The 14,328-nt window shown below is 44.0% G+C and overlaps 1 protein-coding gene across 4 annotated transcripts in view; it reads right to left on the bottom strand.

Annotated features, from left to right (window-relative positions):
- Dpp6 (dipeptidyl peptidase like 6) overlaps positions 1–14,328 on the bottom strand; it is an 880,940-nt gene that overhangs the window by 317,676 nt on the left and 548,936 nt on the right. For all 4 annotated transcript variants that reach the window (XM_026789414.1, XM_013353878.2, XM_026789413.1 and 1 more), the window contains exon 3: positions 970–1,068. In XM_026789414.1, the coding sequence (XP_026645215.1) occupies positions 970–1,068 (99 nt within the window). The remainder of the gene's footprint in view (positions 1–969; positions 1,069–14,328) is intronic.

The raw sequence follows: 14,328 nt of genomic DNA, 5'->3' as shown, positions 1-14,328 counted from the left end.
ATTGACTTTTTTTCAGTTGGCAAAGTATGGGAAGCCTGCCCAGGGCTATTGGGTAACAAATGGCTCTAACAATACCACACCAAGCACTACAATGCAAAGGGCACAAACCTGGGGGTTGGGTGGGTGACCATCCCACTGTGCTGAAGACCACCTCTGCCATATAAGGCTCTCAGGAAACCTGCTGCTCTCTGGAATACCCTATCCCTGAGCCTGGACCTGATGCCCTGGAAAGGCTTGCCAACATGAGGGCATTACCTAAAGGGAAAACAATGCAAAGCACAGCCAGGGACACAGCAGGAGAGATGCCACCTGCCAGGGAGGGCAACAGTGCAGGCTCATGGGATTTGAGACCCCCTTAGAGGAAAGTCATCCTCCCGGATGCAAGAGTCAGGACCATACCGCTATCTGTACCCTGTTCTGTTTTTGTTTTGTTGTTTAAGAAAAAAGTCCCCCAAAACTATAAAATGAGATTGGATCCAGGTTGGAGCTGAGAGGGAAGGTATGCTTCTCAGTATCTGCACAGATCTCTGCACAGTCCTTGGTCACAGCTCCCAGGTGAGTGAAAGCGAACTTAAGCAGAGAAGACCAGTACCAAGGAGAAGGCATGCTCCATAAGCAGCACCATAAGCTCTGTTGCTTAGCAACGTGTTTCATCTCCCTGAGAGATGTAATGGCTCCAGGAGGGAGGGGACACATTGAGGATGATGGAGGATGGGTCCTCAACAGACATATGTCTCACAGAGCTGAGGCCATGCTGATGTCTGTAACGCAGCCTGTAGAGTAAGGAGTGCCTATCCCAGGGTCACATGCTCTGATGATGGCAATGTGTTGACAGTCACAGTCAGAGATCAGACCTTCTGCAGAGCTTCACTGCCACAAGGGAAGAGAGGACAAACTCCCACATAGAGATGACCGAGAGGAAGTGGGGTGGGAGGGATCTCCCAGGTTCTCTAAGGACTACAGACATACCGCTTATCCACTTCGCCTCCGGGTCATGGATTTTGAAATCTTCACTGAAAAGATCTTCCACAGTCACCTTCTTCTTCTGAGACAGACTAGTATCTTCCGCTGGAGAGAAAGGACAGAGACAGTTAAACACTGCAGTGGGTAAAAGACCGCATAAGCCACTGTGCCAGCCATTCAGAAACAGTGAACATGGTCAAACACAATTATGGATTGTGGATGGTGGATGAAAGCCAGTCTTGCTTTTCTCTAATGAAGCTATCAAAAATATGAGAAAGCCATCATGGTTCAGTAAAATTCCTTACACACACACACACACACACACGCACACGCACACGCACACGCACACGCGCACATACACACACGCAAGCGCGTGCACACACACAAAGCTGACCTTGGATAGGTGGAAAATACCCAGTGTATTGCAAAAGAAAATGACTGAAAGATGTTTTGAAACCAGAGAAGAGTAGCTGGACAATGCTGTACATGACAGGCCTCTTGCCTCTGTCCATCTGCCCTTCAGGTTTGGATTGTACTCCTGCTCTACTTAGCAGCTTCTAGGTGTCATTCCAACTCGAGGGCAGCCTGCTGTGGACACAAACACACATGCATGTGCACACACACACACACACACACACACACACACACACACACACACACACACACCATCCTTTTTCTTAGACGTAGAAGTAAATGTGTCTCACAGCTGGAAAGGGTTATCAAGAGAAAAGATACTCTTATCCAAAACAGAGCTCAATGTCACATGTAGACAGGCAGGTTGCTAGGAGTTGAAGGACAAAGAAAACATCTTAAAGATATTCAGCCTCTATTTGTGTCACCTGTCTCTGGCCATCTTTGGGTTAAGGATTAGTTCTTCTTCCGATCAATGGACACCCCCAAATACCTGTATGCAAACTCCCAGGACAGCCCTCCCTATCCTGACTGGAAGCATCAGGGAGAAGCTTAGGAAGTGGATGAACTAATATCCACCCAGAGAGGACATGCTCAGTTAATGGTCCCTCTTGAGCAGGCTTGAAAACCTGCCAGCTTTTATCCTATTTACAGAGGTCAAAGTGTCCTGGATTTTAGCCCCCCACCCCCCAAGAAGAGGCTAACTCCATGACAGCCACAAAATCCATTTATCTGCTTAGGAAAGACACAAGATTCTCCAGGAGGCCTGAGCGAAAAGTTGGAAAACCCAGAGCTAGACTATCTAAGTTATTTCTCTTATTTTCACTTGACTAAGAAAGAGATTATGAAAGATGTATCCAAAGGTTTGTCTACCTAGAATGCTGCTTCTTTCCCTGTCCTCTTAGCTGGAAGATGCTAGATTCACTGGATTTCCTTAAGGACTTGGATCTTCATTTCATCAGCTCAGTTATAATGTGGGGTTGACTGAGGTGGTGTTCATTTTTGTGGCTGTTTTATTTTTTTTTAATGGGTGCAGCAGATTGAACCTAAGTCCTTATGCATTAAATCCAAGCCATCTGCCCCAGGTCAATTTTTTTTGGTATCTGGTTTCTGGTTGTTAAATTTGTGTTTCTTTCCAGTTTCTGGCTGTTGAGCCATCTTGGGGTCATCATTGTGCTTGCTTTGGAACTCCATTTGCCTTTAAAATTTTTCTATTTCCAAATGTGTATTGGTTGTGGACCATAGCAAGGAACTTTGTGGGGATTGCATATGGAACAAAGAATAATCTCCAAACAGCTCTCCCAATGCTTTTAGAATTTCAGCTCATAGATTTTATTAAGTCACCTCGAATTCCTTCCTTCTGGTTTCTCCAGATGTTACATATTACAGAAATCACTAGAGAATCCATGTGTCCCTGTGTAGACCGCATCTTACCTAACTACTCTCTCCTGCTATACTAACAAGCGACCTGACTTTCACTGAACCATTTCTGAAAAGCATTAGAATTTGTGGATGGACTGGCATCCTACATACTCAGTGGGAATACTGTGAACAAAAGTCTTAGGAATTGATATGAGATACAATCAAAGGTGTCCTTACTGTGAGACACAATCAATGGTCACATACTGAGCGATTGAGGTTCCAAACACATCTTAAAGCAAGCCGAGCCCCAGAACTAGATGTCAACATGTAGAAGAATGAAAATAGATCCATATCTATTACCATGCACAAAACTCAAGTCCAAATGGATCAAAGACCTCAACATAAAGCCAGCCACATTGAACCTCATAGAAGAGAAAGAGGGCATTGGCACAGGAGACCCCCTTCCTAAATAAAACCTCAGTAGCACAGGAACAGAGAGAAACAATTAATAAATGGGACCTCCTGAAATTGAATAGTTTCTGTAAAACAAAGGACAATGTCAAAAAGACAAAATGGCAGCCTACAGAATGGGAAAAGATCTTCACCAACCCCACATCAGACAGAGGGCTGATCTTTAAAATATACAAAGAACTCAAAATATTGATCATCAAAGAAACAAATAATCCAATAAAAAATGGGGTACAGACCTAAACAGAGAACTCTCAACAGAGGAATCTAAAGTGGCTGAAAAAGACACTTAAGGAAATGCTCAATATCCTTAGCCATCAGAGAAATGCAAATCAAAACAACTCTGAGATTCTATCTTACACCTGCAAGAATGGTCCAGATCAAAAAACACCGATGACAACTAATGCCGGAGAGGATGTGGGGTAAAGGGAACATTCCTGCATTGCTTGTGGGAGTGCAAATTGGTACAGCCCCTTTGGATATCAGTATGGCGATTTCTCACAAAATTAGAAAACAACCTTCTTCAAGACCTAGCAATACCACTTTTGGGTATAAACCCAAAGGATGCTCAAATCATACCACAAGGACATGTGCTCAACTATGTTCATAGCAGCATTGTTTGTCATAGCCAAAACCTGGAAACAACCTAAATGCCCCTCGACCCAAGAATGGACAAAGAAAATGTGGTACATTTACACAATGGAATACTACACAGCAGAAAAAATAATGACATCTTGAATTTTGTAGGCAAATGGCTGGATCTAGAAAACATCATATTGAGTGAGGTAACCCAGACCTAGGAAGACACATATCATATGGACTCACTCACAAGTAGCTTTTAGACATAAATCAAAGAAAACCAGCCTACAAATCACAATCCCAGAGAACCTAGACAACAATGAGGACCCTAAGAGAGACATACATGGATCTAATGTACATGGGAAGTAGAAAAAGACAAGCTCTCCTGAGTAAATTGGCAGCATGGGGATTATGGGAGAGGGTAGAAGAGGAGGTGAGAGAAAGAGAGGGAAACAGAGAAAAATGCATAGCTCAATAAAATCAATAAAAAAAGAAGAAAAAAAACAAGCCAAACCCATCCCTTTTGTGACTTTCTGTCTGCCACTGAAGTAGCCACAGAAGAAGACAGCTTAAAATGTGGTGTGTTTTGGCCTCCATGAACATCAAACATGTACCTGGTGCGTCTCACACTGGTGAGACTGACACTGGTGGGTACTCACACTGACATAAAATGAAATAAATAAGCTTAAAACTCTTGATTTAAAATTTTAATGAACATGTAAAAGACATGTGTATAGTGGAAGTTTGTGATAGAAGCACTCTGTGTGTGTGCGTGCGTGTATGCATGTGTGCTTGTGTGTTCTATTAGGCAGGAAAACTAATAAGCAGCTATACATTCTGTAGTTCCTGTGTGCTGTGTCTCTGGGCCCTAGAGTAGCTATTATATAATCCACTGCTTACAGTTTGATTCATTCTGTGTGACTTTTGAGGTGCTGGTGGACATGAACACTGATGTGTCTGTCCATAAGTCATGGTCAGCCCAAATGCAGGGAGCTCACAGTGCCATGGGAGCCAGAGTCAAGCAAGTAACCAGATCACAATAGCAACAGTGCATGAGCCTCGAGGTTGCCAGGTTTACCCCACGGTCAACAGGAATAAGATGGAAGGAGGAATTCTGGGAAGACTTCCCCAAGGAAAGAACAGCTTGGCCCAAATATAGACTACAAAAGAACATTCACACCAGGAAGGCTACAAGGCAAGAACTGCCAGCAGGTTTGGTATTCTGAGGACACGGCTTATTGCCAAGGCAGACAGCACATGCGGAAGCAGCTCAAGATGGAGGGAGAAAGATTCTCTCAGTATGTTCAGAAGCTCTCTTGTGGGCTTCGTCTTCCAAATCTGGGGCAAGAGTCTGTAGTATCTACAGTCCAAGAGTGAATAAATCTTCATATCAGAAATTCTAACACCTACCTCATTCAGTATCGCCTCTCCCTTGTCATCCATGCCCAGCTGCTGAAGCTCTGCCTGGTACCGTAGCCCCTCAGACACCCTCCACAGCTCTTGCTGGCTTCTATGTCTTTGAGCCTGACTTCTTCAGTCCTGGCTCCCCGATTTTGTTGCTTTTCAGTGTGCCCAATGGCTTTTTCACACAGCTCTAAGTTCTTAAATGTAAATCAGTATATTTTAATTCCTAAAATTCCCAACTAGCTTTTCCAAGATCATTGGTTCCTCTCCCTTATCTTCTGCCTTCTCTAATCACATCTACAGATTTTTTTTTAAATAAAACTAAAATGATGTTTCCCATTTTCCCCTGGGATTTGAATTCCTTGACTTTCTTCCGTTGGGTGAAGCTGGTGTTCCCTTATACTGGGGCCCAGCTTCTAGCACACAGGAGTCCTCGGTTGCAGGAGACTCCTGACTGCATGGCCTTAGGAATGATGCCGATGTTTTGGACAGTTTCTGGATCACGGCTCTTGAGTAGCTCTCATGTTGCCTGCTGCCTAAACAGTTGATGATATTCACAGTGAACCCAGCTTTTGGACAGGGAACTCCCCAAACGCCAGCCTCTCCTAGTCACTGGTATTCTCGCCCTCTGTTATGTATGTGTGTCTGAGTTCTGTGGGCTTCTGCCTGGTGCTTCCTTCAAGGATACAATTCCATCCCAGCTGTGCGAGGAGCTCATGCTGCTGCTTTGTAGAATAGCCATGCATCAGAGTGTGTCCCTCTAAAACTTCTCTATGCCTGTAGTCAAGACGGGGAAGCCTACATACCTAGCTTCCCTCTTAAGCTGGTAGTCAGCCTCAAGCTGGGGCCAAGAGAAGTAGCTAGGAGCTTTGAGACTTGGGATGTCTTCTCATGGGAATTCATGTCTCACTGAAAAGTAATTTTCTCTCAACCTTTAGCTTGATCCTAGATAAGTATATGGTTCCTCTAATCAACCTGCCATATGAGTTACCAGGTCTCCCATGGCCTAGGGGGATGCAGACTTGAAGGTTTAGTACTAAGGCGAGTTTCTCAGCCCCACCCCTTTTTCTAAGAGTTTTTGGACACTGATGCTGTTAAACAGGACAAGGTGGGGAACGTCTTCTCTAGTAGGGACTTTAAAACATGAAATAATTCCCACATCCCTAGGACTTGCTAAGCACTGGTATCTGCAGCATGTACTCTGTGGGGCCTCATCCCCTCCTGACCATTTTGGGTGGGGACAGTGTTCCCCAGAGTCTGCCTGTGATGTTCTGTCATTGTGGACAGTGGAGGCCACTACCGCACAATCTTCAGGGATCAATGGCACCGTGCCTGTTATGATCCCCATAGAATATGGCAGAAAAGCCACTGCAGGGAAGGAGACTGGAGCCATTGAGATGTCATGTGACTTCTCCAAAGCTGTGCAGCAGGCAGATAGCACAGCCCAAGTACTCAGTTTCCAAACCAAAAGGAGACAAGGGCTGGAGAAGGTAGCGCCACAGAGGCAGTGGGACTCACACACTGAGGCCCAGTCAAATGGATTCTCTTCATAGAACAATGGCCTTCCAAATACTTCAGAACAGAGGGAACAGACGTGGCTGCTCATATCTGCAACACCAGCTCAGCCAGGAAGGCTGTAAGTTCAAAGCTAGCCTTAGATTTATACAAAAACCTGTCTCAAAAATCAAACAAAAGAGAAGAAAAAGAGGAAGGGGAAGAAAAGGGGAGAGGAAGGGGAGGGAGGCTGAAAAAGAGGAAGGTGATGGGAGAGTAAAGGGAAGGAGGAGGAGATAGAAGAGGACAAGGAAGCTGCCTATTTACCCTCAGGTGCTCTGATGGCCTCACTCAATGAGCCAGCACAACCTGTTCCATGGAGGGCTGGCCTAACACACGTGGCTTGGCACAAAGGAAAGGGCTCAGTGAGAGCCCAGGGTACCTGCTTGGCTCTGCCAGTGTGTGTCTGCCTGAGTACCCTACCCCAGGCTCTGCTGGTGTGTTTCTGCCTGTGCATGCTGCACCGGATTCTGTCATGAGCTGGAAGCAGTGCTCCCCAATTAGACTCTATTTAAAGTACAAACACCCACCCAGGGACACCTACCTCAGACACTGCTCTTCCCCTCTTGTCCTTACCATAAGGAGAAAATATTTGCAATATGCAATGAGACCCCAGACAGGAAGAGCTCGGCAAAGTGCAATGTGAACCTGGGGCTTCAGCCTCTTTCCCGGATAGTGTCCAGCCAATGTGGACTGTTTGTTTTATGCCAGCTCTACTCAGAACCAAGAAGGTGGCATCTCATACCTACACAGAAGCCCTGCAGACAGAAGGGCTACAACTGCTATCCAGGGGCACTCTCTCCTACCACACAGTGAAACTGATGTCAAAACATAATAAATGTATTTTTCTGCAGAATTGCTCTGGATATAAAACTAAGTAACTATGGTTAATCAAGAATGACATTGAGACACCTCACCTCATGTGAGTGGCAGCAGAGGGGCTATAGGAAAACCTGCCCTCAGGCCCTCTGTAGGATGTTTCTTTTGGGCTGGATCATAATGGTGATACCATCTTTTCTTCTACAAAGAGTAAGCATTGAATCCATCACTACCTCCAAACTTTTATTCTGTATGAGCCTGGCTCTTTTCCTGTTTCTTTTTAAGAGAGGGACAATGACTTCATCTTTTCTGAGACCTCACACATTGAAGATGCCCAACCAACGTCTCTGGAATGTAGAAAGCTTTGTTTTTCCAATCCACCCCATTGCTTTTGCTTATTTCATTTCAATAACTCCCAGTGTTGCTGCAATATATTTTCATGGTTATATCCACAGTTTATAAAATCCCACAATGATAATTTATCCTAAAAGTTTTTTCCCTATAAGTTCACATCTTCAAAGTCGCCCATGAAAACTAACAGCACAGCAGTAGAACTAGACACACTGTATTTTTTAATTGAAACACTAGCAACTAAGCCTTCAGGTTTTTTATTGTTTCTTTTTTTATTGAGCTATATATTTTTCTCTGCTCCCCTTCCTTCCTTTCTCCTCGCCTTCAACTCTCTTCCCACACTTCCAATTTACTCAGGAGATCTTTTTCTAATTCCCATGTACATTAGATCCATGTATGTCTCTCTTTGGGTCCTCTTTGTTGTCTAGGTTCTCTGGGATTGTGATTTGTAGGCTGGTTTTCTTTGATTTATGTCTAAAAGCCACTTATGATATGTGTCTTCCTGGATCTGGATTACCTCACTCAATTTGATGTTTTCTAAATCTACCCATCCACAAATTTCAAGATGTCATTATTTTTTTCTGCTGTGCAATACTCCATTGTGTAAATATACCACATTTTCGAGGGACATTTAGGTTGTTTCCAGGTTCTGGCTATGACAAATAATGCTACTATGAACATAGTTGAGCACATGTCCTTGTGATATGATTGAGCATCCTTTGGGTGTATACTCAAAGGTGGCATTGCTGGGTCTTGAGGTAGGTTGTTTCCTAATTTTCTGAGAAATTGCCACATTGAAATCCAAAGCCTAAGCCTTCAGTTTTATTATGTATCTCACAAAACAAAGAAAGTCTCATTTATTGTTTACAAAGTTTCTGAATTTGATACATCAAAAGTATCCAAACCCTCCCTCTTCAGACCCTTCAATCCACTTTCCTACATATTTAAAACAAATTCAAACTTTAAAATCTATTTATTGACCTTTATCTTTTAATGACTTACATCTACTTAGTACCCATGACTTCATTTTACCACACACAGGTAGGCTATATGTGTGTATGTGTGCACTATTTACCTCTTTATTGAAATACATATTAATTAGGAAGTGTAGCCAGACGGTGGTGGCACAAGCTTTTAATCCCAGCACTCAGGAGGCAGAGGCAGGCAGACCTCTGTGAGTTCGAGGCCAGCCTGGCCTACAGAGTGAGTTCCAGGGAGGCTCCAAAAACTACATAGAGACACCCTGTCTCAAAAAAAAAGCAAAAGAAAAAAATGATTATATTTAAAAGTAAAATAAATCCACATGCTGGTTCACTCTGCCAAGTCTCTGTTTAGTGGGTCCAATACAGTCTCAGAGTTGTGGAATCATAATAGTAAATTAAAACTGGTTTTGATGCCTTTAAAAGAAACTTAAAATCATCAAAAGGCATCATGCTTCCATGTTTACCTATACTGCAGTGTCCAGTATTGTGTTTCACTTCTCTCTCTCTCTCTCTCTCTCTCTCTCTCTCTCTCCCTCTCTCTCTCTCTCTCTCTCCCTCTCTCTCTCTCTGTGTGCGCACGTGCGTGCCCATGTATGTGCATGGAGAGGCCAGAAGCTGATGCCAGATGTCTTTCTTTTTTATATATAATTTATTTTTATTTTATGTTCATTGGTGTTTTGCCTAAATGTATGTCTGTATAAGGGTGTTAGTAGTCCTGGACCTGGAGTTACAGACAGATGTGAGCTGCCATGTGGATTCTGGGAAATGAACTTGGTTCCTCTAGAAGCTCTTAACTGCTGAGCTATCTCTCTAGCCCCAGATGTTTCTTTATTGTTCTCTTTCTCTCATTTTTGAGGCAGGATCTCGCTTATAGAACCTGGGTACCATTATTTGGGCCAGGCTGTCTGACTAGTAACCTCCAGAGTCCTTCTCTTTCTCTCCACTTGCCTAGCACTGGGGGTACTAGGGGTTCAGATTCAAACCCTTGTGCCTGGCAGCAAGAACTTCAACCATAGAGAGCCCTCCCCCCCAGCTCCTGCATTCCTTCTTCATAGGTGGATGCTATCCCACATCTAATGCTGATCTGCTTACTGGCTATGTTTAGATCTTCTTTGGAGGAAAGTCTCCCCTTCTTCAGACTTTAAAACATGCAAAATTAAGAGATTTGCCCTTGAGAGGCAAGAAACTACATGTACATCAGAAAGATCAAGAGGCCAGGGTGTTCGCCCCACAGAAGGCATCTTCCCAGCCATCTCCACAGAACCAGACAGAGATGGTGGTGCCTACAAAAACTCTGCGGGGGGCCTCCTGTGCAGAGAACTGCAGCCTCTGGGCACATGTGAAAGACTCAGAGCTCCTTAAGAACTGACTTTGTACAGAAACTTTAGAGCTGGGACTCAAAGGAACAGGGAGTCTGACATGAAGGAAGGCTGCTGAGTACCTAGCACCCAGGCTGAACCAGACTGATGAACCATTCAGCTGTAAGTGCTTCTGAACTGGTACCTTCTGTAATAGAGGAGGATGGCAGGGGGCAGCAAGAAGAAGGCCAGCATCTCACTTCTGATAATGTTTCTTCAACTAAACTAAGAAATGTCTAGGACTAATGACTGTCTTTACCCCTGCCTGGCCCCTGTCTCTCTGTCTCTCTGTCTCTCTGTCTCTCTGTCTCTCTCTCTCTCTCTCTCTCTGACTGTTTATGTGTATAAACACATTTGTGTGGAAGCATGTAAAGACTAGAGGGCAACCTTGCATATCATCCTCAAGAACACCCTCCATTTTTCTTTGAAACAGGCTCTCTTTGAGCTCGAGAGATGGCTCAGCAGTTAAGATTATTGTTAAGAATCTATCTGAGTTTGGTTCCCAGCACCCAAGTTGCATAGCTCACAGTCACCTGTAACCCTAGCTTCAAGGGATGTGATTCCCTTCCTCAGGCTTCCGTGGGCAGCTACACATATGAGCATTTGACTATATACACATATATAAATAGAAATAGAAGGAAAGGTAAACTTTAAAATAGAATAGGTGCTCTCACCGACGTGGGCCTCCCAGATCAGGGCTGGTTAGCAAGGTCCTCCTGCCTCTGCCTCCCCAGGTGAGGGATTATAAGAGCATGTCACCCAACTCGGCCTTTTCATGAGGGATCTGGGGCCCAAACTCAAGTCCTTACAGGATGTAGCAGCTATCCCTTAGAGTTAGAGTGGGTGCCAACCTTTAATGGTGAGAAAGCATACTGTGTTAGTGCCTAAGGCCATCAAAGACACCCAAGCCAACCGACTTTCTTTTTTTTTTTTTTTTGTTTTGTTTTTCGAGACAGGGTTTCTCTGTGGCTTTGGAGCCTGTCCTGGCACTAGCTCTGTAGACCAGGCTGGTCTCAAACTCACAGAGATCCACCTGCCTCTGCCTCCCGAGTGCTGGGATTAAAGGCGTGCGCCACCATCGCCCGGCTAAAAGGAAGCATTTCTTTTTCTTTTTTTCTTTTTTTTTTTTTTTAATATTTAGCCAACCGACTTTCTGGAATGGTGTCCCATCCACAATTTGTTTGTTGGGTCCCTAAACATTGAGGTGACTGTATTTAGAGAAAGAGGCAGAGGAAGAGTTTATCTTTCTATGTGCAGTCTCCTGCCAACCACGAGAGAGAGAGAGAGAGAGAGAGAGAGAGAGAGAGAGAGAGAGAGAGAGAGAGAGAGAAAGCTGCCATCATCAAGGCAAAGGGGAATACCACCAGAGAACAACCTCAGTTGCACCTTGAACTTGAAATTTCTCCCTCCAGTACTATAAAAAAAAATCCCATTATTCATTGCCCTTGAGTTGGTGTATTTTATTAGAGTATCCTGATCTGACCAAGAAGTTGCTGTCTCCAAATTTCTGATGACCAGCACACAAAAGCACAACGTCTGCCGATAAATGATGGATAATGTCCCCTTCCTAGCTTGCTTAACACTCCGTTAGCACACCCCCTGGAAGCACTAATAGTGTCTAATCTCCCAGTCTTATGCAAATAACCCCACAAGAGCTGCAAATCACAGATTGTTTAGGGATCCAGGTCCAAGGAAGGAGAAGCTAATTGTAGCTCTTGGTGTATCTGAGGAAATCAGACTATATTAGACTCTAGTGCTTGACAGCAAATTGTTTAGTGACACTCTTTAACTTTTCTTTCTGTAGTTGCAGCCACCCTTCCAGAGTCTACAAGGGAAATGTGAGAATACAAAATTTATTCGGTGTGTTATTGTGGTGATTTGAATGAAAATGGTCCCATAGGCTCATAGAGACTAGCACTATCAGGAGGTGTGGCCTTGTTGGAGTAGGTGTGGCCTTGCTGAAAGAAGTGTCACATCACTGTGGGTGGCCTCTGAGTCCTTAGAACTCAAGCCTGCCTAGTGGCTCACATTCTCTTCTCGCTACCTATGAGACCAGACATAGAACTCTAAGCTCCTTCATCCCCCACACACATATCTTCCTCATGCCATCATGCTTCTTGCCATGATGATAAAGGACTAGACCTCTGAGCTGTAAGCCAGCTTCAGTGAAATGTTTTCCTTTTTTGAGTTGCCCTGGTCATGGTGTCTCTTCACAGCAATATAAACCCTAAGGAACATAGTTATTAGTATTTCTATTAGCAATCTTGTTACCATTTCACTGTAGATTTTGCTAAAAGGCGAGAAGAGGTTTGAAATCTTTTCCATAGCAGAGAGAAAGCCCAGGAGGCAGGGCATGGATAGTGGAGTGTATACCCATAGTGGATTGGGTTTTCAGACACTAGAGCTACCCAAGACACAAGGGATTCATGGAAGATGGATGGACACAGAATGTATATATAAAACCATGGCATTTTGTCACGAAACAAAAGAATAAAGATTTCAGTTAATGTCACGGAGTAAAGAAAAGGAAGACAATGTCAGTGAGTGACTGATTTCCAGTCCATGAACACCGGGCAGCACACATAATATGAAGAATGAGTGAACATTAAAGCCAGAAACACTGAAAACGGTAAAATCTGGGAGCAGGATTTAACGATAGAGAAATAGATTGTGGTGCTTTCTGTTAATTCATTTACGTTTCTGCTGGTTGTTTTTTAATTTATACCTATTATTAACAACAGTAAACATTGATAGCTGGGCGGTGGTGGCGCATGCCTTTAATCCCAGCACTCGGGAGGCAGAGGCAGGCGGATCTCTGTGAGTTCAAGGCCAGCCTGGTCTACAAGAGCTAGTTCCAGGACAGGAACCAAAAGCTATGGAGAAACCCTGTCTCGAAAATAAAAAAAAATAAAAATAAAAAAAAGAGTGCTCTGGAAGCCAAGGAAGGAGCCCAGGGCTTGATTTCTGCGGCAGTGGATGGAAAAAGTGAAAGGGAGACATGGACAGGTTAGCTCAGTTCTCATCTTGAGTGCACAGCTCTCTCCAACTGTGACTTCTCAAACCGCAGAGTGGGCATTCATGTCACCCTGAAATAGGTATCCTACAGTGACCATGTCAAAGCACCATAGCCTAATGTTGGTTGTGGTAGTGGTGGCTACCACAAACAGAACACTATTTTCTCACAGTGTTGAGGACAGAGGAGGCTGTCTCACTGAACCATATCAGCCAACAACATTGCATCCTTGGCACTCTGAAGAAACATTTGCTCTGGTCTTCAGTCTCCTGTCAGAAAGCCTGGATCCAGTGAAGCATCAGGACTGCCCTTGCCTCCTAAGGACCTGTCAACTCTGTCTGTCCATTTGCTTAGATTCTGTGTGATAACGCAGGATAACCCTTCTCAAGATGCCTCCAATAGCCACAAAAGACCCTCCCTTCTTGGCCATAGAACATTCCCGTGTTAGGGGTTCGAATGTAAGATCTTTGTGAAGACCCTGTCTAGTCCACCATATGCACCCTTTCAGGTTTCTTTTCGATTTGCTACTAGCCAGAACTTTAGAAGTCCCTCTGCATATACAGTAAGAATTCATTTACTGAACTCAGAAGGGTGTGAAGACTCTGGGCACAAGGTTCACAGAGATTGCTTAGAAGGTGAGAGCACTTGGTTTTCTTGCAGGGGATCCAGCACCTACATGGCGGCTCACAATCACCTGTAACTTCAACTCCAGGGGATGGTTGATGCCCTCTTCTGACTTCTGCAGGCATTGCATGCACACAATCAGGCACGCATACATCCACATACAATTAAACAAACATTTAAAAAGGAAACAAGCGGGAAGGAGACTGACTGGTAAGTCTGAATTCTATACTCGATGAGCTAACAAACTTGGTGATTTTTTTTAATCTTTATGTTCCTTTATTGGAGCAAGATTCCTGACGTATACAGTGATGTATTTACTAAACAGAGTCCTGTGCAGAAATTACACACTATCCATCTAGACAGATTTGGTTACACTTTGCCTATTGATGGAGTAGTTCCATTTATAAAGTTTTATACATCAAAAAGCTTTGAATTTGAC

This window comes from Microtus ochrogaster, unplaced genomic scaffold, assembly GCF_000317375.1.
Source record: "Microtus ochrogaster isolate Prairie Vole_2 unplaced genomic scaffold, MicOch1.0 UNK18, whole genome shotgun sequence".
Lineage (NCBI taxonomy): Eukaryota > Metazoa > Chordata > Mammalia > Rodentia > Cricetidae > Microtus > Microtus ochrogaster.
This window is presented reverse-complemented; position numbering and strand designations above follow the sequence as displayed.